The sequence below is a fragment of the Drosophila virilis genome, chromosome 3, assembly GCF_030788295.1.
Source record: "Drosophila virilis strain 15010-1051.87 chromosome 3, Dvir_AGI_RSII-ME, whole genome shotgun sequence".
Classification (NCBI taxonomy): Eukaryota; Metazoa; Arthropoda; class Insecta; order Diptera; family Drosophilidae; genus Drosophila; species Drosophila virilis.
In genome coordinates this window covers 12,991,261-13,015,815 of record NC_091545.1, presented here as the reverse complement: position 1 = coordinate 13,015,815, position 24,555 = coordinate 12,991,261, and the positions used below count along the sequence as shown (strand labels likewise).

Genomic DNA, 24,555 nt, shown 5'->3' with positions numbered 1-24,555 from the left:
TAAGCTGTGTTGCCCAACACTGGTCATTTGCCCGATTTAGAATCTTTTATTTTTGGTTGAAAATTTGGTATGTGTGGGTTTGGGCTTAATCACAAATATAGTTTGATAGTACATATTTACACAAATTTGAAAACAAATTAATACAAATGCCTTGATACACAGTCAACAATTGGGCACAAAAAAACCCGTAAAGGCAGCTGCGGTTGAGTTTCTTCCAAGCCCTTAACTTGCCTGCCACTGCAAAAAAAAAAACGGAATAACAATATATGTGTTCAGTTTTTAATCAAATAAAGAATGTACACATCCAATTCCGATATTTAATCCGTCAGCACTTATCGAAAATTTCGACTCAATTTCAAGTTCAGTTAGCTAAACTCACCCGCAGAGTGGGGCCGTTGTCACCTTGGCGTGCTGCCTCATCCTCTCTACGCTCCATTTCGGCGGCACGCTGCTGCTGACGACGAACCTTGTCCAGATTTTTAACTCCTCGTGTTTCGTTTTCCAGACGACGACGCTCTGCAGCCTCTAGTTGCTGCCTGCGTCGCTCCTCCTGGAAGGGCAAATGCTTAAATGTATTCAGTCAAAAATAAGAAGTCCCTACCGCAGGTGGCATTAGATTTGTCTCCTCGGCGCTGTTTCCGCAGCATGATAAACAAACTCCCATATTATTGTTGTTTTTTCTTTGCGTGTGCAACAAAGTTTAAGTTAATACGGCTTCTCTTTGAATGGTTTTGCCCTGTTTACTTCGCATTACTTGTCTACCCTTTTGTTTTGGTCTGTCATACTTGTCAGCTGATGTGGGGTTCAAAGTGCCATCGCTAGCACGCAATCAGCTGCTTAACTTCTTAGAGATGGGTAATTAATTTGGCATTTTCCAAACAGTTACTCCAATGTATCAAATGTTTCTGTCACAATTATAGACGTAACTCAAGCATTGCGTTCGCAATTTAATTTAAATAAAGAAATTTGAAAATTTCGAAGTCTTACAATACAATTTGGAAGATATCTAAATGTCCTCGGCTGTGTCATTTCCTACGACAGTCGCAGTGACTCTGAAACGGTTACTCTTTTAGCGTCTCATCTCTATTTTTTATGCTCAAAGCGTTCTCCAATCAGAGAATCAAACGGCGGCATCACTTTAATATCTTTCTTGCTCCTCTTGTTGTGTTTTTATTGTCAGTTTATTAAAATTCTTTGCGTTGTGTGGTCTCGTTGTTCGGTTAATTTTATCTTGCACTCTGCTTGTTGTTGAATTAAGTAAATACGTTTAAAATTCAAATTGGAAATTTGTGTGGGTGCTTTCATTTTAAACAATTAACTGAAGCAAAATGTTGGATGTGCCACAAGAAGCCAAGGTAAGTTTTGTTGTTGATCCAATCGCTCTCTTTCCTCCCTCTCACTCACTTCGCACACGAATGTCAGTCCCTCTCTTTCACGCTCTCATTGAGTGCAGCAAAAATGCAGCGTTAATTCTCCAGTAAATGCAACAACTGTTGCCGGTTTTTACTCTCTATTTATAGCCGGACATTTGATGGCGGTTGTTGCACTTCAGCTTGGGTTTTCCCACTGCGCTGCACGGCTAAGGTTAACCTTCAAGTGACCTAGCCGCCAAGCACACACAAATGTTTCTACATAGCTATGTACACAGCCGTTTGAGGGTGTGTATGTGTGTGTGTGTGTGTGTGAGAGTTTTTGGGGGTCTTTGCCCAAATTTGTTATTGGGTTTAATTTGTCGTGTGCTTTATATACTTATATATATATGTATGTCATATATTTGTGTATGGAACGGCTTGCCAAAAATTCTAATGTTTACCAAATCAGAATCAACTATAATAAAAATCCAATAACATATTCTTATCACTAGCATGAGCTTATGCACGCAGCGTTCTTTAGCTGATAAGAACTACTTAGTACGGTAATCACTGCAATTGCTGACAATTCATGACACAGTTAAATGTGGGTGTGCCAAGTGGCTGAGTGTCTTTGGCGGTCGGCTGATAAACAGCGCTGCCCCCGCATATTTTCCACTTCCGCGCGTTTACTGAACCTTCCTATCCCCTTCCGATGCCCTTTTCTAGCAGAGCGCGCTGTGCGAAAGGCATTGCAACTGTGTGACAAGGCTTGTAACGCATTATGTCTAGATGATTCAGGAAGCATTTACATATTTAAACTGTGGGAATTGGGAATATGTTTGACAGCTTTGAAAACCAGTTCATAATTGATTGAAGATCAGTTCGTTGAACGTTGAACGTTCAGTGAAATGTGCTTTTAAGTTCTTAAATACGCTACGCTCTTATGTGTCAAAAGTGCTAAAGGGCATTTAAAATTCATGTTGAAAACGAAATCTTATCTCATCATTTTGCTGCTGCTTCAACACTTTTTCACTCTGCTCATTAAGTGCTTGCCGTGCTGCTCGTTTACTACTTGATATGTTCATGTCTTTGTACGCAATTCTTAAAAATTTGTTTTTGCTTGTTTTTAGTTAATTTTTACTGCTGTCCCAAGAACACTCACACATACACACACGCACACACACACACACACACTTACAGTGGCGCACGGAGGCGCGCTATCACTTGTTGCTGTTTCACTTGTCGCTCAGCCGACGTCGCAGTCGACGCCAGCCGCGCCGCCGCAGTCGACGCCGCTGTTGAGGCTCTCTGTGTACTCGCTTTGAAAATTGTATTGAAATTCAAATTCATATTGAATTCTAGCCGTATTTCCAATTGCACAGTCGTCGCGCAAAGTTCGCCAACAGAGCTGTCGGCAGCTTCGGAATAGTCTTCGCCCGTTCAAGCGCGCTTTTGTGTTGCTAAATTAAAAACAAAAAAAAAAGACGAAACAAGTGGTTAGAAACAGAAATCAAATAAAAGGAAACACAGCTGTTTTAAAGTGACTAACAACAAAAAAGAGTTCATTAAATAGAGTTGCTTACGTTTTAACCATGACGTCAGGCATACGACCCATTGATGTGCTGCTGCAACGCGCCGGTGTAAGTTCTCAAAGCCTCTGGAGAGCCCGTGTTATGCGATATTTGGGCCAAGTGCAGTTCGAGAGTTCTAACACAATATAGAAAATTCCTATTGAGTTACTTAAGCGTATTACATGGCCTTATATATCTCTTCATGGGCAAGTTATTATCTATGTAACGTTTTATCATTATCAGCAATGTAGCTGCAGAATTCAGCGCCTTTTAGCTTTTACAACTTCAACATGATTTCTTGCTTTTGTTCCATGTTCCAAGAATTTAAATTATAAAAATAGGCTACAGCTGGCAATTTTCTCTGACTAGCAACGACAATACACTCCTGTTTCTTTGTAACAATCTTATCTAAACGACAATTTTGCATCAGTTGTCAGGCAAATAACCTTGAAATTACTTTAATTACCGCATCCAGGTTATTTGATAATGCTTGCTGCCCAAAAAGCCAAGTTCAAAGAGTTTAGATCACACGCGCCAGGCAGATATCAAGTTATTACAATTGCTAAAATATAAATATTTCGGCAAGGGTCTGTCACCTTTCCATTTGGCATGATCATCAGTTTATGATCTTCCCAAAAAGGCCCAATTAAAATACCAGCTTGCCAGGCAATTAAACAAATAAAAAGGGAGTTGTTTTCATCATCTAATATGTTGTAGCTCCCAGGTGTGGGGCTTACGTGCAGCTACTGCAGGTTAATAAATATGCTAAACACATTGCGTTGCAAGCCTTCTAAACATATATATACCATATTATGTGTGCATGTTGATTTATATAAACAAGCAGCCAGAAATCGTCGACATATTACTTATCTGGACAGTTGACCTTCCTGAAGTTCAAACACCTGCCCTCTGACACTTGCCTTATCACTCGACTAGGCGTTGTTTATAAATAAACCAACAGAAGGCGTGTCTCATGCTTTTTCATTTAATAACTGCGAACTTTATTGGTTTTTTGTGCGCCATCAGTTGGAAAAACGATTATGGCAATTATACGTTCGTTTATATAAATATATATACATCTTTTCATGAATTGTCAGTTTTAATTGATGCGTGCACGCGATTCCGAACGCTAGATGGCGCCAGCGCGCAGTATCATTGAAATAGCCAAAGTTAAAACTTGAGAAAACATTTGCTGCAAATATTTGGATATATTTTAGCCTGATTGATTTGCGTTTTGCCCAGTTAACGAGCAGCTAGCTAGCCAGCATTGACTCCGGCATCTGTTGAGGGCTTTGCAACCTTGCTGAATGTCAATGCACAGTTGGCAAATAATTACACAACAAAATTAAAATTTTTGTCATTGCATATTTAACAAATCATTAATATATGGCCATAAACCTTATTGATAACCAGCTTTGATAAGCAATTGCCTGACTAATAATAGTTTAGCTTATGTTTATCTAACGATTCTCAATGTTGGCTCAATTGTGAAATAACAATAGAATTTAGCCTATATGTTTTGGAAAGCCCTTTTTTAGGAAAAATCTGAAAATGATGCGCTAATGTTTTCTTATAGCGAAATATATTAACTTGTCTGTCGTATACAAACATTTAGCTATTAGCTGTCATCTCGCGAATTCGACACTAATCTCGTAATTGATGGCGTTTATGTTAAGTATTTATAGCATACCTTTAATATCGATTTCATGATTGGGCAGCACTATTTCAATATTGGGGGCCTAACACTCAGGAATGTCACCGCGTCGTGGCGTCAATGAAGTCAGCATGAGTACAACCCGAATGCTTGCTAGAGGCTGCTTATCATGATGATAGCGTATAATCCAAAACAAAGTCGGGGGGTTGACAAAATGCCAGCCAGGCATAGTTGGGTGTTACATGTAGAGTAAACAGATCATATAATAATATAGATTATATACTAGTAGCTTAGAGGTCGTTTCATGGAACATTAGGCCCGGCTTATCGCTTGTTGCGAATCTCAGGCTAATTACAAAACAATTTATTGATTTATTGATGCAACTATTTAGAACTTAAAACTAAATGCCAATATAAAAAATTGCGTCTTTGGGTTGATGGGTTAATATTCTTGGGTACTCTTTAGGGTTTGCCCAATGTTGCATTGCGTGGACAGTACTTGGCAAAGCGGGACTCACAGCCCGCTCCATGCTCCTTGAACTCATCCAAACTGGGCAAATATTTAAAGAATGCATTTGCATTCATGTAACTCTGCTCGTCGAACTCCTCGGGCTCGCCGGCCAAGCGCTTCTTAAGCGAGTTCTGCATGCCCCAAATGATGGGCGAGCTCTTGCACATGAGCAGCTTCAGGCAGGCGGCTTCATTGCCATCGGGTGTCTCCTTGGACTCAATCATGTCCACAATGTACTCGGGCAGCTGGCGATCCATGATGCGGCGCACCATGCGCTGTGTATGTGCGCCGGGACGTTTCAGGAACCAATCTATTGGGCTGCCGGGTGTCAAATCCCGCGGCTGATGTTCGTTGGGCTCGAAGAGCGCCTCGGGTCCAGTGTCAGCGTTGCTTTCGCCGCCGCCACGTGTCGCCTGCATTATTGTGCTGCCAATCTGTGAAAGAGAATTAGAGTAAGAATTAGGGACGGGGAATTAGCGAATTGTATGGTTAGCAGACTTACCGCCTGTGCAATCATCACAATTGCATTGAGAGCCAGTGCACCCAGCTTGCGCGGATCGAAGCCTATCATGCGCATCATGTTGGTCAGCATTTGAACGCTGCTGAACTGCAAGGGTCGACGACGTGTGTCTCCGTCAACGGGCGGCGACTCCTGTGCATTCTCCTGCTCCTCTTGATCACCTTCCTCCTCTTCCTGCTGCTGGTTTCGCTGTGCTTCGAAACCCTGCTGCAGCACGCTCATTAGATCGGGTTTCTTGCGCGTTGTCACTCTGGAAAAGGCCTTGGCCACCAGATTGGCCACATCAGCTGCTGTGTTAATGCCAAACATTTCTCCTGCCAGTTTCAGGCCATCGTTCACATTGTCCATAACACCAGCTGATGCCTGCTGGCTCAGGCTGAACAGCAGCAGACCCACAAATAGTTGCCAACGTCTTGCCATAACTGTCTTAGGAAAACTGTCGCCAAAAGCGCCGAAGATGCGCTCGTCTGGCTGCCAGGCGAAGCTTGTAATTGCCCTAGGCACGCATTACGCGAGCAACAACAATTTGTCTTATTATATCCAATACCCATTAATAATTTTTGTAAAGGGTATGACAGAGTTTTGACTAGCTTTCGACTCTCATTTATTACAAGCTTATACTCACTCCGCCTCGGTCACACTGCCGCCGTCTCGTGCGCTCTCTCTCTCTCTCTCTCTCTCTCTCTCTCTCTCTCTCTATCACTATATCTCTTTCTCTCCCATTGTCCCATATCCTTCCTCACTCCCGTTGTCTTATTTCTGAAATCTTTAACTTTCTCTTACTCTATCATTGCACTTTTTACTCCGAAATATCACCTTTCTATGCGATTTTCATAACGACAACGTGATTATTTATGTTGGGAATAAGTAAATACGACAATTCCGAGATAGGTATAGGCTATCTTTCGGTCTAGCAGACCGTCACGTCTTGTATTCGTCGTTGTTATTGGAACTTTTGTCACTTGAGCGCTTTTAGCTTGTTGCGCTTTGGTAGGCCGTTTAATCGTTTGCTTGCCGCAATTTCTTACAGTGTATTTGAACAGTTGTTGAATATTTGTTTTTTTTTTTTTTTTTCCAGATGCGCGGCCATCAGCGCGCCCCATCCGATTCGAAGGAGTTCCATGAGGTAACCAAGCGCGATGCACTGCGTCTGCTGGAAAACGACGTGGATCGTCTGCTGCAGACCACGGAACCGGCTCGTCGACCAGCACTCCAAGCTGAAATGGGTCGATTTGCGGATCTGTTTGGTCGCTTCCTGCAAGAGGGTAAATTTTTAACTTGTTAAATTCTACTTATAACTCACCGAGGGGTATCATTGCAGAGGGACCAGCGCTGGATTGGAATAAAATCCAAAAGCTGCCCGAAAATGCGGTCATGAACTACTCCAATCTCAAGTCGCCCAAAAACGAGCAGGTATTTTATGATTTCCAAAGTTGAGTGACCTTTTAAAGGTTTGCTGGCCCTGGTATATTCCTCAAAAAAAAAAAAACAATAAATAAAAAAAACGCGCGCCTACCTCAACAATCCAACTTAACCTAATGATAACTTTCTTATGTACATAGACATATTATATATATATATATTTTTTTAATCTTTTCATATTTCGTGTACTTTGATTTGAACACTGAATTGTACTCATTGTTGCCGTTGTTATTGTTGCAATGGCTGTCCTATGGCTAATGTCTGCATATATATACATACATATCATGAATAGAATGAGGTAAAAGCGTTTTCTTTACTCAACTTCTACGCTTCTCTCTGGCGCTTAATTGTCGAACTCACTTGTTCTCGCTCTCTGCTCAATACTTAATCAATATGGGCTATTGGAACGCTTATTTAGTTGTTTGTTTAACTAGTTGTTGCTTTGGTTCTTTTAGCACTAGCGATGTATCTAATTCCAAATGCAGCCTAACAAATCCTTTTGTGCTAACCCTAAAAAAATATATTAAAGAGCTGCAATTAATATTTTGTAACTAATGCATAATGCAGATTCGCAATATGTTGGACAAACTGGTGGTCATTAAGCTGAATGGTGGTCTGGGCACCTCGATGGGTTGCCATGGACCCAAGAGTGTTATACCTGTGCGTTCCGATTTGACATTCTTGGATCTGACGGTGCAGCAAATCGAGCATCTGAATAAGACATACGATGCCAATGTGCCGCTGGTGCTGATGAACTCCTTCAATACGGATGAGGACACGGAAAAGATTGTGCGCAAGTACAAGGGCTTCCGCGTGCAGATACACACCTTCAACCAGAGCTGCTTTCCACGCATCAGTCGCGAGCATTTCCTGCCGGTTGCCAAGGATTTCGATGTGGAAAAGGACATGGAGGCGTGAGTATATTATTGTCCAAATTTGCTGCTCTCTAATGCCTTTCACTTTTAGCTGGTATCCACCTGGTCACGGTGACTTCTACGATACCTTCCGTAACTCGGGTCTGCTGAAGAAGTTCATTGGCGAGGGCCGGGAATACTGTTTCCTGTCCAACATTGACAATCTAGGCGCCACCGTCGATCTGAACATACTCAACAAGCTGGTGGGCGAGGAGCGCGCCAGCACGCCATTCGAGTTCGTCATGGAGGTCACCGACAAGACCCGTGCTGATGTCAAGGTGGCTCCAGTGCAGCAAAACTGTTTTGTGTGTGAATACATATTCTCTCCTTTGTAGGGTGGCACGCTCATACAAATGGAGAACAAGTTGCGCCTGCTGGAAATCGCCCAGGTGCCTCCAGAGCATGTGGATGACTTTAAGTCTGTCAAGACCTTCAAGTTTTTCAATACCAACAACATTTGGGCCAATCTGTCGGGTAACTAGCCTGCTTTTAAGCTTTCGATCCAAAATAGTGCCTAAAATGCTGCTTTTTTTTATTTAGCTATCGACCGTGTGCTGCGTGAACGCACGCTCAACATGGAGATTATTGTAAACAACAAGACACTGGAGAATGGTCTACGCGTCATTCAGCTGGAGACGGCGGTGGGTGCGGCCATGAAGTGTTTCGATGGCGCCATCGGCATCAATGTGCCCCGTTCGCGTTTCTTGCCCGTGAAGAAATCGTCTGATCTGTTGCTTGTCATGTCGAATTTGTATACGCTTAAGAATGGCAGCCTGGTGATGTCGCCGCAGCGCATGTTCCCCACCACGCCGCTTGTGAAACTGGGCGAGAATCATTTCTCCAAGGTCAAGGAGTTCTTGGGTCGCTTCGCCAATATACCCGATATTATTGAACTGGATCATTTGACGGTCAGCGGCGATGTGACCTTTGGTCGCGGCGTCTCCTTGCGCGTAAGTAATCAGACATTCAGCTTCAAGCATATAATCCTTCTCACTCAATTTCTCCGTTGACTTTGCAGGGCACTGTGATTATTATTGCCAATCATGGTGATCGTATCGATATACCCGCTGGCGCCATACTGGAGAACAAAATTGTGTCTGGCAATATGCGCATCTTGGATCATTAATGTATAAATAATTCATATGTGATATGCCAGAATCTGTCGTTATCTCTGTAGCGTAATTAACTAAGTTTATGTAGTAGCCATGTTCAAAGTTCCAAATTACGAGTTTCATTTAGCCAATTGTTGTAAGCACAAAGTGTAATCTAGTGAAGCCGCATCATATATAATTGTACATAGTTAAGTTTGAAGAACAAGAAATTTACATAATTGGCAATGTGCTTTCAAAATTAATTTAAATATCGCAAAGCTGTTAAAAATTTAATAAAGGCATATTTATATCTAAAGAAAAAGTTGTTATTTATCGAGATATGCGCAGCAAACGTAAAGTATTTATAAATTAATTTAAAATAATATTTGGTTGACCACACGGAATGAATACCCTGCTCTATGGCACTGGCAAATGCGAGGGCGTTTGTACAGTTTTTTTTTTCTATTTCAGTTCATCTCTCAGTTGATAATCCTCTGCCAGTTTGCCCATTTTGATGCCCTGAGCCAGCAGTTCTTGAGCGACTTTCCTTTGAGTTGTACTGGGCTCGGACATGCCCAAAAAGCCCACAATGAGTCCATCGAATGGCGGCTCATCTGTGGAGGCCGACTCGCAGCTGGCGTCCCAGCCTCTGGCCACATAAACGCTGCCATCGCCGCCCACCACAAAGTTGTAGTTGATGTCCTGTTTGTCGAAACTTTCAATGTGCAGGGTTTGCAGGTAGCGCATTCTAAAAGTGCACGATGCTTGCGTGTCGCAGGACTCTGTTGAGGTGCTCACAAAGCGTACGTTTTTGGCAGGCAGCGTCCAGGGGGGCAGCGCTTCCAAAGCTGGCTGAGCTAGCCAAGCAGCACGTGCAACAAACCTAAGCGGCGCGTTGTTGAGTCTGCGTACTGAAACAAATCGTTGGCTTTACGGCTTAGACAAGTGATAGATGGAGCTTACGCGCGGTCACGTCTTCGGTCCAGCGTGGCCAATGCTGCATCAGCTCAAACAGTTTCTGGCCGGGACTCTCAGTGGGCCTCAACTGCCTGTGTGCATAGATGTGATAATCCGGGTGCAGCTTATGCAATCGTACGCCCTCATCCATCAGTCGTTTGGCAGCACGCACTTGGTGATTCGGTGGCGCCTCATTACCAAAGGTGCCAATAAAAGCAATGCTAAGTGAAACGGGCCCATATCCATTGATGTGCTGGCCTTGTGCGTGCCAGCCGCGGCCCACATAGACTTTTCCATCGCCACCGACCAGAAAGTTGTATCCAATATCCGTAAAGCCAAGGGAGGCCATATGGAAGGACTGTATCATGCGCATACGATAGATGCACACGTCCTGCAAGGAATTTAATCCATAAATTTAAGTCGCACTTCAAGTAAACAAGTTATTAATATGCATAATAAAATATCTCATTAACCCGGACATGAAATATGTGATCTTTTTTTTCAGATTATCGAAGGTACACACCTCTGTATCGCATCCCTCCGTGGCGGTGTGATGTATTATTACATTAGATACGGGGGTTCTTAGCAGCGTGAATCCGGTCGGTGGTTCCCCGAGCCACTCGCTGCGATCGAGTATACGTAAAGAATTGCTAGCCAGTTCGTTGTTTTGGCCTGCGGATTTCACATATGTGGAGCTTGTATAAGCTGGCATTATTGTTGGATAGATAGAGGTACTTACTCATCAGCCACACAAAGTAGGCGGCAGTTGTGGCTACCAATATCAAGAGAATGGCGCACATCCATATTAGACCGCGCAGCTGTTTCACATTTGTATTCGCCGCTTGATCTTCGATGCCCGGCACAGATTGTTGTATCTTCATTTCGACAATCGCCCAAAAATTTCCAGAGATCGCAGCGTTGTTGTCTTGTCAAGCCGGTTGCCCGTTGTTAACTGAATCCGAGCAAAGCGAGTTGATGATCAACCGCAAATTACGAGTGCTGTTTGTTATTTTATGTTGTTTTTTTTTTCCGCTGTCTGCAGAAAAATCCCCGCATGGAAGTGCGCAGCAACAGCAGCTGCTGCGTGCCAGTGAGCTTTTGTCAAGGCGCGTGTTTAATTGTCGGGTTCGTTTTGAAAGTTCACGGTTATACCCTGTATTTTTGCACCAAGAAGGCTGTTTATAGTGAGTGATCTGTAAGAAAGAGTGTTACCAATTAGGGGCAGCGGACAATAATTCATGGGGCGAGCATAAGTAAACATTGTTTGAATTTAAATATGAATTCTAAATTCTAATTCTAGCTATGCTTAGGGTATTCTTAGAGCTGATACTCGATGACTAGCATATATATTTGTATGTGTTTTTTACTCTCTCGACTCTCTGGTAGGTGGAGCCTAAACTAATATTATATTCTGTAGCGCATTTGTGTCTGTGATCTATAAACCAAGCGCTAAACAATATTTCGAACTAAGTCACGTATTGCGGACCCGTTCGAAACGAACAAAACTGACGATTAGGGTGAGTTAAAAATAAGAGAGTATAATTCATTATTCATAATTTCATCATAATTTTTTTGTTTTTTGTTTTTTTATAATATCACAATTTTGTATTGAAAGCTTACGTCTACTAGCTTAGGGAAATATGCCACATAATCAAATAGAGAAAAACAAAACCAGTCATGACTTCAATTATTTTTGGATAGCTTAGGCTGCCGTTGTCCAGTGTGTCCAATTGGCGAAGCTTTGATACAACAGCTCCGCGTTGTATTCAGTAATTGTTGGCTCCAATGTGCTGGCAGCTACCAGCTTATAGTTTGACGATATTTTGCCCAGCTCGACGCCGCGCTCGAGCAGCAAATGGGTGACGCTGAGCTGCTTCGATGATGGGCGCTGATGCCGAAAGGAGCCAATGTAGGCGAGGCTCAGGCTGCGCGTATTGTAGCCGTGCATGTGGGCGCCGACCACATCCCAGCCTCGGCCCACATAGACATTGCCATCGCCGCCAATGAGAAAATTGAAGCTTATGTCATCCTTCTGCTGCGATTCAATGTCGAAGGTCTGGAGGAAGCGTACGCGGAACACGCACTGCGCCTGGGTGCTGCAGTTCTCTGAGTTTGTGGGCAATAATATGACCATGGGCACAGGCAGAGCCAGGTCGGGTAGTTGTTTCTGTGGTGGCTGGGCCAGCCAGGCAGCACGCGGCACAAATCTCAAGACCAAGCCACCACCAATATTGTCCTGATCTGTAAAATAGGTGCAAGAGAAAATAGTTAGTCATATTGATAAATATATATAGAGTATACAGAAGGTTAAAGTGGGTGAAGCAATGTAGAAGGCGTGTCAAAACAAACCGCCTTTTACTTGAGTTATTCTTTTGTTTATTAAAATAAAATACCATAATAATACACTTGGTTAACAATAAAAAAGGGGAAATCTAAGTTGTCTTTGCAAAGTGTGTCCAGGTCTTGATAATATTGTAAAGCTTGTCGCCAGGACTTTGTGTGGCCAGCAGCTGCCTATGTCCGTAGATCTTATAATCCGGCGTAAGTTTCTTGAGGCGCACTCCCTCCGCAAGGAGCAACTGGCAGGCCCGCAGCTGCAGCTCCGTTGCATTTATCTTATCGAAGCTTCCAATGAAGGCTATGCCAATGCTGCTCCTGTTGTATTTGATGGTGTGCGCTCCAATGTAATCCCAGCCGCGACCCACATAGACGCGTCCATCGCCACCCACCATGAAATTGTAGCCGACCTGCTCCCAGTCCAATATGTCCATGTGATACGCTTGCATGACTCGTACGCGATAAGAGCACACATCCTGGCATAAATTTTAGGTTAAAAAAAGGTGTCCTCTACCGAATCCACATTCAGATGCACTCACCAGCGTATCACAGCCCTCAGTTACGGTGTGTGCTATAATAACACGATCCACGGGCAGTTTTAGGGGTTCGAGAGTCGGACGCGACATTCTACCATCCCACTCATCAATGCTGACCAACACTAGTTCGCTGCCATCGATAGCTGCACAAAGAGGCCTTGGTTAGTGGGTCAGTTGGCAGGGAATGTGATTGTACAACACATACAGACACACAAATGTGAGTAAATTGTATAGAAGCGTGCATAGAGTAGGTATATATAAGTACATACGTGCATCATAAGTATATATTGATATTTACGAGTATATCTATATATTTTCATATTCCATTCAACTCAACATGGCTTTGGCCAATTGATTGTTCAACACTGCACAACACTTTTTTAACGGCACAGGTATGAAAGACGCGATATAAATTTATGTGACATGAGTTTTAGTGTAGTGAAAGTGCTTATGAGGGAAATTAATACATGAAAATAAACTGATCCTTACGGCAAACAACTTATTTTAATAAGCTACCAACTTTATTCATTCACTTAAAATACAAATTATTATTATCATCACATTATTCTATATATCAACTATGTTGTGGGTATTTTTTTTGTCCAATGCGGCCAAGTCTGTATGATACTATATAGAATTTCACCGGGACTCTCGGTGGCGCTCAGTTGCCGATGCCCGTAGAGCTTGTAATCGGGCACCAGCTTTTTCAGGCGCACACCCTCCTCAAGTAGCAGCTTACACGCCTGAAGCTGTTCGTCCGTCGGGTGAATCTTGATGAAAGTGCCAATAAAGGAGATGCCAATGCTGTCGCTATTATAGCCCAGCGTGTGTGCTCCCTGAGAATCCCAGCCACGGCCCTCGTAGACCATTCCATCGCCCCCAACGAGAAAATTGTAGCCAATATGATCCCAATTCCATCCGTCCATGTGGAAGTTTTGTACAACACGCACGCGAGCCTCACACACATCCTTTAAACGAACGGAATATTGTTGAATTTGAAAGTGGCCTGTGGCTTGAAGAGGAGCTGTTAAGCTTACCCGGGACTCACAACCCTCGGCGGCGGTATGCGATATGATGACACGATGTACGGGCAACGTAAGGTTTGTGAGCGCTTTTCTCGGCTGCCGTCCACCCCATTGCTCAACACTAAGCATCTCCAGAGTAGCTGCGGCACGATTATTAATTATTATTTCAAACACTAAGAACTATTTATTTTCATATTCCATTCAATCAAACTAAGGGCACACTTTAAGTTCGAAGCACTTTTCAACACTGTTAAACTCTGTACAGTTCCCCGTATTCACCGATAATTTGGAGATGCGTTTAAATATAAGACGCGTTTTTTTAGTAGATTGTTATATAGTTTCAACATGATATTGTACGCATTTGCGCTTGTTAAACAGAAATAGAAAATAATAAAATAATAGAGTAGAATAGAATAGAAGAGTAAAATGTGAGGGGAAGTACGCCAATAGCAAGCACCAAATTTTAAATTGAAAGCGTTTTCGAACACATAGAAAAGCGACAAAACTGTACCTATTGTTGAATTGATTGGAATATTTTGTCTGGAATCGTCGCCATCACCAAGCTTACTTTTATTTAACGTCTTGCCAAAGAGATTTGTGGTGGTTGCCAGTATAACGATCAAGACTAACGTTAAAATCGCAAAGGCTGATGTTATAACAACGGCTTTGCGGCCGATTGTATGTGACAGAAACGGGCAAATCACAGGCTCCTTGCAGGACTCATTTAATTTGGCACCTGAAAAAAAAATATATATAAAAAAATATAAGCTAATTGCACGTGCAACTTGTTGCCACATATTCAAAAAATATGACTTCTGTATAAATATATTGGACACTCACGCCTCGCTAAGCTCTGTTCTAATATTTGCAAACGTTTCTCATGCTGCTTGACGCACTGTTCCAGCCTTTCACTTAGCTGTTGATTGTTTTGGGTTTGTTTAAGGCAGCTATCACAACGCCAGACGATATTGGGATAAATTTGGATAATCTGCAGCTGCTGCTGGCTTAAACCACTGCAATGGGCGTGACAGACACGCCCACATGCAGCTTCGCAAATGATTAGATCACGCTTGACTAGCCCGCGACACAAAAGACAGTAATTCAACGCGTTCCTCGACATTTCTGCGACCACGGAACATTAGCTACTGCAAAAGTCGCAGCAAAATAAAAATGCCATTTCTTACAGCTCGGTTCTTTTTTTTTGTGCTCTATATAGTATACGGTAAATACAACAAGTGCGTGCTAGAATTTGCACTTGTTATTCGTGTTGGAGAAAGTAATTAATGAACATTGTATAATACTAAAAAAAAAGTCCCCCTGCTGGGCAAGGCACGTGACTTTGATCCGAGTTCTATACCCTAGCTTAGGGGAAACACCGACTAGCTTAGTGACATTAACTAGTTGAACTGTGCGGCTTGCAAGACTGAGCCAATTAATTAGCTGGAATTCATATTCAATTTTATTTGCAGTTGTTGCTTTGGTTCGATCTTTAATTATGGGAATTGTGAGAACAATTCGAGTAAACAATTGCCAGGTGCCATTGTTTTTGTTTGTTCATGAGTGGGCTGTGTATGCCGTTCGTTTGACTGATTTACGGCAACCGGTCGTATGCGCAATATCTTCGGCACACGATGCGTATGCGCAATCACAATAATTACTGAACTGACCTTGACTTTCTTTACAAAAACTATAGTTGTAAATACAATATTATCCATTCGAGTACGAAGCATTATAATTTTACTATATTATATTATATTTGTATTATATATAATCGAGTCGGAACCTCTTTAGCACAGCTATAAATTACAACATGAGAATAATGTTAATTTTCCATTCACTAGCATTTAACACATCTTTCTGAAAGTGTGTATACCCGAATTCTCTGCTTCCCATACATTTTTCAAAATGTCTGACCCATGGCGATATTGTTAACGCTCTCAGTAAACAAAAAAATATTATTTACACGCGTTGAGCATTAGCCACAGACCGCCAAACAAAACAAATAAGTGAACCAAGGTGAATGCGAAGTATAAATAAAACCAGACAGACCGACAACAAAGTAAAATATAACATATATGAAATACTATCTCTCCAACTCTAAATGCTCTCTCAACTAAACTCACCTGAAGCGTTGCCATTTGACGTTGACTGTGGATTAAAACCGGGATTATCCTGACCACCCGATTCACCATCGAGCGTTTTCCACTTTTCGCGACTATCGATCAGGATCTGTTGTATCGTGACAGGTCCCTCGTAGTAGTGTTTATCACCAAAAGTAACGTCTGTAGTGTTGGTCAACGCAATGCTGCCGATTTGCTGCGGCGAGGATGGGGTTGCTGGCGTTGCCAGATTTAGATTGCCATTGAGCAGCTGCTTGGCCACGATATCGGGTGCTGTGGGCGGCGATGGCACCTCACCAGTGCTGGGCACCACCTGTCGACTAATCACCGTTAGTCCTTTGTTGAGCTGCGTCAGCTCGGCACTGTGTGGCGGGTAGGTGACCTGTTGGCCCAGTTTTTGCACCGTGCAGCTCTCGTCTGCTTCCGCCTCGGAGTCGCTGTCAATGCAGCTGGAATCGATGGCATTTTCATCGATAGACACGATGGAGATCGTCGTACTGCGTATTGAGACTGCGGGTGATGATTTCTTCGACCGATTGGCTGTTGGCTTGTTGAGGTTTACTGTTGCCTCAACCTCAATGCTGATACGTTGGGGATTTGCTTCCGCCACCGCCTGCGGCTCGGACTTCTCCTTTGTTTCCTCACATTTTCTGCTTGTCGTGCTATTGTTATCTTTGGTCGTTGACCCCGCCTTGATTGTAACTGCATTATCAACCAAACCGACGCCCGAATCTGTTGAGGATGTGCTGCAATTCTTGCCGCTGCTTCGGTTTATGCTGTGTGTATTTAAATTTGTGCTCGTGCCTAACTCCGTTCCATTGTCGCAATACATTTTTGGCACTGTTTGGTTTCTGTTATTTGTGATTGCTTTTGTTTTGTAACGTTTCCTCTTCTGTCAACCTGGGTGCTACTCTTAGTAGCTGTTGCATCGCTGTCGTAACATTTTGACTGAATAACTTGTTCGCAACGTTTTGATGTTTTTGGTGGCCCGGCCAGCTCTCTAGGCAAACATCACATCATGAGCATCTGAAAGTAAATATACTTTTTCACTTGAAATGTTGATAATGACTGCGCCAAACGATAAAATACAACAGTCAGTGTTTTGTATTTTTTATCTTTTCATTTTGTCATTGCAGCGTTTTGCTAGGTTTAATGCAATTTTTAATTACTTTAAAATTGTATCAACTTTTGCAATTTTATTTCATTAAAAATTTCTGTGTTTTTATGCTCAGACAAATTTTTCACTTATTAATTGACTTTTAGTTTGATTATTGTTTTATTTTCACTTTCTATATAATTGCAGCTTGTAAAAGTTTTAAGGTCTGCTTAAATTTGTTTGTATTATTGATAAGCAAAAGAGGTCAGGTGGGAATATATATATGTCTATATATATTATATGAATATGTAAATAATATGCAGATGTAATTCAGTCTCCGCTTAATTTGCGTTTATAAAATTAATAAACAGACAGGCTTGTTTGATTTATATTGCCTGGTAAGCAGCAAATGCTTACAATTCAAATAGAATGCTCAAGAAACCGGCTTCAGGTTATGAGCAATTAAAACTCTAAGTCATTATGAATTGAGCATTTTATATTTCTTGATTTGCAGCTGATTCACATATTGTTTAGTTCAATTATTCGTCATCAAATGCATTCTCAAAAACAATTCCTAACATTTAAAAAATTAAGTGCACCCCTAATGCAGTACAAAAAATGTTTTAATTAATATACTAAAAAATGTGTTCTAAAACATGTTTAACTATTCCAAAGTCATGCGTCAAATGAATGAAAGGGTATATTTCCAGTCTGCTGGTTGTGACTTTCGGTGACTTAGCGATCAGTCCAGACCGAAGGTGCTGTTATGGCGCATGACTTATGCTAATTACAAACATTTACGCTTTGAGCTTGTAAAATGCATTCCGAGAATTTAGCTGCCCACTTAAAAGGCTATGGCTATAAATTAATGCGAAGAGCAAAGCTCAAATTGATTGAGCAAGTACGAGTTGATATCTTAGCATTATGAGACCATTGTTATCCAAGATTTGGAGCATTTGGTCTGATCCCCACTCTCCAGGTGGAAGTGGGCTAACAATCAAATTCTTTCATTGCGAAATCGAAGCATTCTCCGAATGAGGCAATAAAATGAGGGCTCAGCTGGGCCTTCGGACTGAGTGCGATAAGGCAGTCGTTGTCGTTCCCGCAAAATTCGCACTGAGCGCACTTTCCAGATAACAACTACACGAATAAAACAACAACAACAACAACAACAACAAGAAAACGAGCGCACGGAGACATCGCGTTGCGTCTCTGAGCGCACCAATACACGCAAACCGGCATTTAAGCGGCGGCCATTGTCACTTATACACATGCAGCAACTGTTCTCTGGGTGTGTTTGTGTGTGCGTGTGTCTGTGTTAGACAACAACGAAAAAAAAAACGGCAACAACAACACTGCAATTACCAAGTTTTGCTTGACTGTTTCATGTGTGTTAACAATTATCATTGAATGGGAATTGCTTGGCGCAAATGAATCGTGTTTTTTTAGTTTTATTTATTTTTTTATTTTCTATATGACTTGGTTTATTTGCGCCTCTTTCGTCTTGATAATTTATGTGCACACAGTTTTAGTTATGGGTCGTTATTTATTTTATCAGTTTTGTATATTCATGCGAATAATCCTTTTCTTGTTTTAACACTTTCCAACACTAGTTTAAGTCAGCTTTAATCTTTGTTTCTTTTGATGCACTTTTTCGTTCCAATTTGTGTACTTTTTCTTTTGGCATTTGTTTTGTCATAATTATTTTCAATTCATTATTTTTTGCTCCACACTTTCCAAAACATGTTTCGCTGCTTCCGTAAAATATAAGGCGCTTAATTTATTGTGCTTGCGCTGCTAACTTTATTTTATACGCTTGATTACCGTCAATTTAAGGCATCCGTGCGCCGATCTCCGACGGAACAACGGCGAATAAATGTGCACAAAAGTCAATTCAGACCAACTTATCAACAACTATTACACTGCACACTATAAAACGTTAGCGACGTAATATTTTGGTTGATGTTTTTAAACAAAGGTTGTATACTATACGTATAAATACTATATATGTATATGGTTTATATATTTTTTAAGGTAAGCGCATGCCACATTCAATTCACCGAGCAGCGACGCGTTCGAGAGGCTCCAATCAACTGAGCGGCGATCAAATCGCGATGCGAGTCACCGAGCCGAATACCCTAGAGCGTTGGCGGCTGCTGTCAGTCAGACAGTGAAACAGAGTAAGAGCGAGTGGGAGAGAGTGAGATAGTGTGCAGGCAAGTGAGCGCCCGTTCGAGAGAGGCGGCTAGACTTTAGAATCTCTTCGCAACGCCCAAAGCTGAATATATAAATGCGTATTCGCTTATTTTCCTGTGGCCAACTGCTGTTGGATTTTCCAAAATATTTTCTGAGTTAGTGCTGAGCCATTCTTGTTTTTGGGAAAATTTCTAAATGCTTAGTTAAACCTTGTTCTAGTTTGGTGCACATACCTGCCTGGCAGGCATAATTAGCATTTAATGCCCAATAACAAGTTATGCCTAGTTGATTTTCCATTTGGTTGGCATCTGTTCCACATTCAAACAGGTTCTTGGCCAAAAGGAAAACCCTAAATATTTGGAGAGCCCAACTCAGGTTCTGTTCATTATAGATCTGAGTCTCCTGTGCGAACCTGTTCTCCATCTTACTTATGTTATTTAGCGGGAGTTTGCTTTGCTTTTGATTTCGGGTTTTTTGAATTTTTTAAAGTTATTTCTCAAATTTTAATGATTTTTTGCGGCTAGCTTTTGCTCTTTCTCCCAGCCCGCTTAGGTCTCTACCGTTTTGATTATATTTAGACGTATTTTTCTCTCCGCTGTTTGCACAACTTATAAACAACAAAAAAATCACAAACACACGGCAAAAATGCACAACGACAGATGCTATGCGGAGTGTGGGCTAAAGAATTCTACGAATTGTTTTGTTTGTTTTTGGTGAGCAGTTTTTTAATATATTCGACTAGACAGCCAAAGTTTTTGCGAAAGAAAGTGACCTTTATCAATTAGCATTGATGATCTATAAAATATTAAACAATCTCTTAGCTAGGAAATGGTTAGGGTTAGCTTTGCTAAGGTTCACTTGTACCCGAAAGTCAACTATCAGTTGATTCCTATTAAGATTGGGATTTAATCTCTATGTCATTGCATTGATTTTGAAGTAGGGGAAACGCTGATAAGTGTTTGAGCATTTGTTAACATAGGTCATTAGTTAATCAGACAAGCAGATCACTTGAAAAAGCTTTTCAATCTGACTCAGTAAAAACTTCCAGGCTTCCGTTATTTAGTTTGAGTTTTACCCAACAATAATGGTTTGATATTTGTTGTTTTTTTTTTTTTCTGTGCTTTTTAGTTATCAGTGGAAATTTAATGGTTCCAAATGATATACAGCTTTTAATTAACTCACAAACACAACAAAAAACAATAACAACAACTTAAACAGCATCAATATAGTGCAAGTGTGTGCGTGTGTGTGTGTGTGTATGTATAAAAAAGCGACTACAAGTTCTGTCGATAATGATGTTGTACTAACCGCATGCATATATATATATATATATACATATATAGACTTACATACAACCCGTCTGTATATGCTGATAGGTTTTTGTTTCCCGCTTGGGAATTTCCAGCTTTCGAACGCAGCGCAATATAAACAATACAGCTTTTGAGATTTAAGAGAGAGACTCTGACAGAGAGAGTTTGAGAGAGAGAGCTTTGTCTGAGTTGAGATTGAGGAGACGTACTCTATAAATAAAACACCTGTAAGGCACACACCTTCGAACCGGTTTAAGGCCGAACAAATATAACTGAATATTTAACAAGAAGCGAAAACTTACGTTGACTTTTTTATTTGGTTTACTTGTAAGATGCAGTAATGTGTGTGTGTGCGAGTGTGTGTGTTGTGTGTATTGGTGTTAAGGCTAAGAGTTCTTTTAAAGTCTGTAGTTATTGCCCACCGTTCCAGGAGGCAGCCGTCATGCCCAGCTCGCTGCCACATTTGGGCGCCTGCTCCATGTTGCAGCCGTAAAAGTGCGGCCATTTGCTAATCTCACGGTATACATTGATGCCGGGACTCTTGCTGCTTTTGGTCTACAAAGAAGAGAATTAGTCAGTCAGTACAAACTTCAAACACAATTCAGAAAATATTGTAGGAAACGCTTGGTAATTGGCCGGAATTTAGGAACCTATTCAAGAGATTTTAGAAACAACTTGAAGCTAATAAGCAACATTCTTTAAATATTTGTAATATATATCTTAAGAAACTAAAGAATCAGACAAAAAGTAAATAATAATAGTAATAATAAGGAAGAAGCACAAGAAAGAAATAGTTTAGCTTCAATTAGGACAGACTTCATCTTAGATTAAATTTCTTATTTGTATTCTCTTCTCAAATCTCTTCTTAAGCTTTGATAGCCTAAATAGAGTATCTAAGGCTGTTTGCTGGATAAAACAGGTAGGATGAATGGGTGTAGAGTGCTCACCTGATTTTGTGCGACCAGCTTGTAGTCCAAATCCAATTTGTGATTGGCCACGGCATGGGCCAAAAGGAATTGCACGCCCTCCAGCTGCTTGGCGGTGGGCTGATAGCGGCCATAGTCGCCCATAAAGGTGATGGCCAGTGTGTGATTCGCATACGTGTTGGCCCAGTCCCAGCCGCGACCCACATAAATGTTGCCCTCATCGGAAACCTGGTCGAAATATCAACACAATTTGCGTAAGCAGCAAGCGGAAAACGAAATGTCCAAAAGTGTTAGTCGCCGGAACGTGCAGGGAATTGTGCATGTCGGCTGCTTACGTAAAAATTTGACTGTATATCCGGTAGGTTCTTCTCCGCAATCGCCGAATCCTGTATGGTGCGCATTTTGATGGAGCATTTGTAGAGATTGACGCAGGGTATCGACTGCACGCCAATGTGCGTGATTAGCACATAGGGTATGGGCCGCTGCAGCGGCATCGTCAGCTGCCTGCTGCGATCCGAGGCGCCCCACTGTACACGCTCGATGACCAGATGACCATTTCCTAGATTTGGAACTGCATAACATGTGAATAGGCTATGGCGGTCGCATTTGTTGCCCACTTACACGTGCCATCCTCATAGGTATTGCCAAAGTAAATGGACTTGTTCGGCAGCTCGCCACGCGTGCGGCTCAGCTCCACATAGACAATGACAATGGCGGTGATAAGGACCAAAAGGACGAGCACGCTCAGCAGCAGCGTGTTGCGGGTCAGGCGCCTCGACCTGGAGCTACCGCGGCTGCGCTTGCCCCCGATACCCGCGTCGCTGCTCGTGCTGCTGCTGCTGCTGCTGCTCCCGCTGTTGCTGTTGATTCCTGTGGATAATGTTGACGATGATGATGATTGATTTATTACTGAGCAGAAAGCGGGCAGTGTGCAGCTCTAGTTCTGACTTATACACTACATACTTGGCGCTGGCGACGCTGTGAAGGTGCGCTCGGGCGTGCGACGATTGCGCGCGGTGCGCTCGGAATGTACTTTTAGCAATAGTTTCATGATGCGGGCGGGCGGGCGATTGCTCTATATATATTATAACGGTTAGTGTTTGTATAACAGAAGCAAACACTCTCACTCGCACACACAACGCACACAGACACACACGCACACATGCGCGTTTATCGACACACACAAATACACTTTTAATTTGTTGCTGTTAGAAACTTTTTGCTTACGCATAAGTAAATTAAGTCTAATTTGTTGTGCTTTGTGCGTCAAATATGTGACTAATGCGGCGAAATGAAGTTAATCAATGCTCGCGGCAATTGTTGTTGAAATAGCTGCAAATGCCGCGAATAGCATATGCGGAGAGCTTGTTGCCACAGTGGCACGTAGACGCCTTTGACCGATAAACGAGCGCTGGACGATTGGCGCGCGCAACTGCCGCACCTGAACCCGTCACTGGAACGACTGAAACAACTGGCGACGACGTCGTCGCGACGCGAAGCGTTGCTGGTAATCGGACAGCTCGCCAAGTGGACACTGTTTGCCCTGCGCTGCCCTACAAGCGCTTGGGTTGACATGTTTAAGTGCGACTTTGCTGGCTGCGTCATGCTTTGCCGGGCTTTGTTGTTGTTTGCCGGAATTGCCATATCGTTTACACTCTTGTGTTTTCTGCTACCTATTTTTTTTTGTTTTGCACTTTTGTATCTCATTGCTCATTGCTCATTCTCTGTGTTTTTGTCTTTGTCTCTTTTGTTTTTAATTTTTCGAGTCTGTTTTTAATTGCGGCGCGCGTCGCCAGACAACATGACGTATGCGCACTGCGCGGCGTTTGGCATTCGAAATGCGCTTCTGTTGGGCCGCTCACGCAGTGTGTTTGTATTGGGAATATCTCGGTATTAGCTCGTGTTATGGGTCATATCAGAGTGTTTGTGAAGGTGCTCTGCATGTATTTGTACAGCTGTATTACCTGGAACCGGGTGTTAGCACATATCAACTACTTGGCGCTGTCCAAAGTTGACTTTCCACTTAGATAAATGGATCTTTTCATGCAACTCTATAAAAACAAGACTGAATAGCTGCCTATAGGGTGCACAAGATATGAGCAAGAAAAAAACCCAGGCAGAAATCGCTCTTCGAGCAAATATACAAACACATATGAGAATAGCGATCGGACATAGTTGAATAATTTATAAGCATAAATTATAAGCTTGCAAAAAAACTAAAAATGTATACAATAGAGCATTTTTTTTTGTTTAAACAATTATATTTGGCCTTTCGCTCTATTCAAAAATTAAGCGTTACAACTTTTGCTTAATAGTTATATTCCCCCATCTAAGGGTATAAAATAAAGCTTTCCCTTAAGCCATTCACCTATGTGAACTGTTTGGTTGCGTTTGCGTTCCTCCCACAATTTTAAATGGGTACTTAAAATGCATAAAGTTCTGTTAAGCTATGCAAATTGTTGCATACAATATAAAATAAAAGCTTTTTTGTACTTTCCGCAAAAAAGGTATTTATAGTATTCAAATGAATTCTCGATGAACTTTATTGTACATTTAGAATCGAAGATTTGCTTGAAGAACTCCATATTTTGATAATATTTGACTTGCTCTTAAACTAGGCTCACCTTTTGGCAACTTACCTGCAGCTGTCTGCATGCTGGCATCCATGTAGTATATGCTGACCGGTCCCTGATACTGTGTCATGGGCCCAATGACCACGTCTGTGGAATTGGATAGGTTGATCACGCTGGAGGGCTGTATGGCTGGATTTGTGAAGATATTCTGCGGCATGGTCATCGTAGAAGTGGACGATGCAGTAAACGTATGATTGTTCAGGCCCTGGTTGCCGGGGCCGCCTTGACGTCCGTGCCCTGTCCACAGCGCTGTCTCTCCTGAGGTCTGTTCCTGCGCTCCCTGCGGTGTGTACATGTCGCCGTAGTTTAGCCAAAAGCGAAGCTTATCTGTTTCCGGAGTCAGTTGCGAGCTGCGTGCCGTTCAATTGTCAAGCCAAACAGCGAC

At 42.1% G+C, this 24,555-nt stretch overlaps 6 protein-coding genes across 16 annotated transcripts; 1 reads left to right on the top strand and 5 right to left on the bottom strand.

The window, feature by feature from the left end:
- Positions 1 to 26: 26 nt before the first annotated feature.
- Svip (small VCP interacting protein) lies at positions 27 to 774 on the bottom strand. The gene is made up of 3 exons (XM_002047314.4): positions 602 to 774; positions 380 to 550; positions 27 to 237 (listed from the first exon to the last, which is right to left on the bottom strand). The coding sequence occupies exons 1-3, from the start codon at positions 662 to 664 to the stop codon at positions 223 to 225; spliced, it is 249 nt and encodes an 82-aa protein (XP_002047350.1). The 5' UTR covers positions 665 to 774; the 3' UTR covers positions 27 to 222.
- A 359-nt stretch (positions 775 to 1,133) lies between these two features.
- On the top strand, positions 1,134 to 9,598 carry UGP (UDP-glucose pyrophosphorylase). 2 transcript variants are annotated; one of them, XM_015175207.3, is made up of 8 exons: positions 1,134 to 1,355; positions 6,686 to 6,872; positions 6,929 to 7,020; positions 7,597 to 7,943; positions 7,996 to 8,221; positions 8,279 to 8,417; positions 8,484 to 8,893; positions 8,962 to 9,598. In XM_015175207.3, the coding sequence occupies exons 1-8, from the start codon at positions 1,329 to 1,331 to the stop codon at positions 9,067 to 9,069; spliced, it is 1,536 nt and encodes a 511-aa protein (XP_015030693.1). In that variant the 5' UTR covers positions 1,134 to 1,328; the 3' UTR covers positions 9,070 to 9,598. The 2 variants fall into 2 exon arrangements, with proteins under 2 accessions (XP_015030693.1, XP_015030691.1); XM_015175205.3 differs by lacking the exon at positions 1,134 to 1,355 and adding an exon at positions 2,736 to 2,992.
- LOC6623755 (uncharacterized) lies at positions 4,893 to 6,688 on the bottom strand. The gene is made up of 2 exons (XM_002047313.4): positions 5,590 to 6,688; positions 4,893 to 5,521 (listed from the first exon to the last, which is right to left on the bottom strand). The coding sequence occupies exons 1-2, from the start codon at positions 6,025 to 6,027 to the stop codon at positions 5,039 to 5,041; spliced, it is 921 nt and encodes a 306-aa protein (XP_002047349.1). The 5' UTR covers positions 6,028 to 6,688; the 3' UTR covers positions 4,893 to 5,038.
- On the bottom strand, positions 9,324 to 11,150 carry PGRP-LF (Peptidoglycan recognition protein LF). Its single transcript, XM_002047311.4, has 4 exons — positions 10,731 to 11,150; positions 10,515 to 10,663; positions 9,998 to 10,382; positions 9,324 to 9,945 (listed from the first exon to the last, which is right to left on the bottom strand). The coding sequence occupies exons 1-4, from the start codon at positions 10,870 to 10,872 to the stop codon at positions 9,497 to 9,499; spliced, it is 1,125 nt and encodes a 374-aa protein (XP_002047347.1). The 5' UTR covers positions 10,873 to 11,150; the 3' UTR covers positions 9,324 to 9,496.
- A 383-nt stretch (positions 11,151 to 11,533) lies between these two features.
- On the bottom strand, positions 11,534 to 19,206 carry PGRP-LC (Peptidoglycan recognition protein LC). 8 transcript variants are annotated; one of them, XM_015175808.3, is made up of 5 exons: positions 18,930 to 19,206; positions 16,013 to 17,035; positions 14,401 to 14,625; positions 12,868 to 13,007; positions 12,376 to 12,804 (listed from the first exon to the last, which is right to left on the bottom strand). In XM_015175808.3, exons 2-5 carry the CDS (start codon positions 16,839 to 16,841, stop codon positions 12,424 to 12,426), a joined length of 1,575 nt encoding a protein of 524 aa, XP_015031294.1. In that variant the 5' UTR covers positions 16,842 to 17,035; positions 18,930 to 19,206; the 3' UTR covers positions 12,376 to 12,423. The 8 variants fall into 8 exon arrangements, with proteins under 8 accessions (XP_015031295.1, XP_015031292.1, XP_015031293.1 ...); XM_015175812.3 differs by having other exon boundaries at positions 12,377 to 12,804; positions 14,458 to 14,625; positions 18,930 to 19,205; XM_015175805.3 differs by lacking the exons at positions 12,376 to 12,804; positions 12,868 to 13,007 and adding exons at positions 13,359 to 13,832; positions 13,902 to 14,029 and having other exon boundaries at positions 14,458 to 14,625; positions 18,930 to 19,203.
- A 1,703-nt stretch (positions 19,207 to 20,909) lies between these two features.
- On the bottom strand, positions 20,910 to 24,555 carry PGRP-LA (Peptidoglycan recognition protein LA). Of its 3 annotated transcripts, none has more exons than XM_015175803.3 (5): positions 24,177 to 24,555; positions 22,159 to 22,407; positions 21,873 to 22,108; positions 21,559 to 21,765; positions 20,910 to 21,166 (listed from the first exon to the last, which is right to left on the bottom strand). In XM_015175803.3, exons 1-5 carry the CDS (start codon positions 24,463 to 24,465, stop codon positions 21,023 to 21,025), a joined length of 1,125 nt encoding a protein of 374 aa, XP_015031289.1. In that variant the 5' UTR covers positions 24,466 to 24,555; the 3' UTR covers positions 20,910 to 21,022. The 3 variants fall into 3 exon arrangements, with proteins under 3 accessions (XP_015031289.1, XP_002047344.1, XP_015031290.1); XM_002047308.4 differs by lacking the exon at positions 24,177 to 24,555 and adding an exon at positions 22,501 to 23,010 and having other exon boundaries at positions 20,914 to 21,166; XM_015175804.3 differs by lacking the exon at positions 24,177 to 24,555 and having other exon boundaries at positions 20,914 to 21,166; positions 21,873 to 22,096; positions 22,159 to 22,300.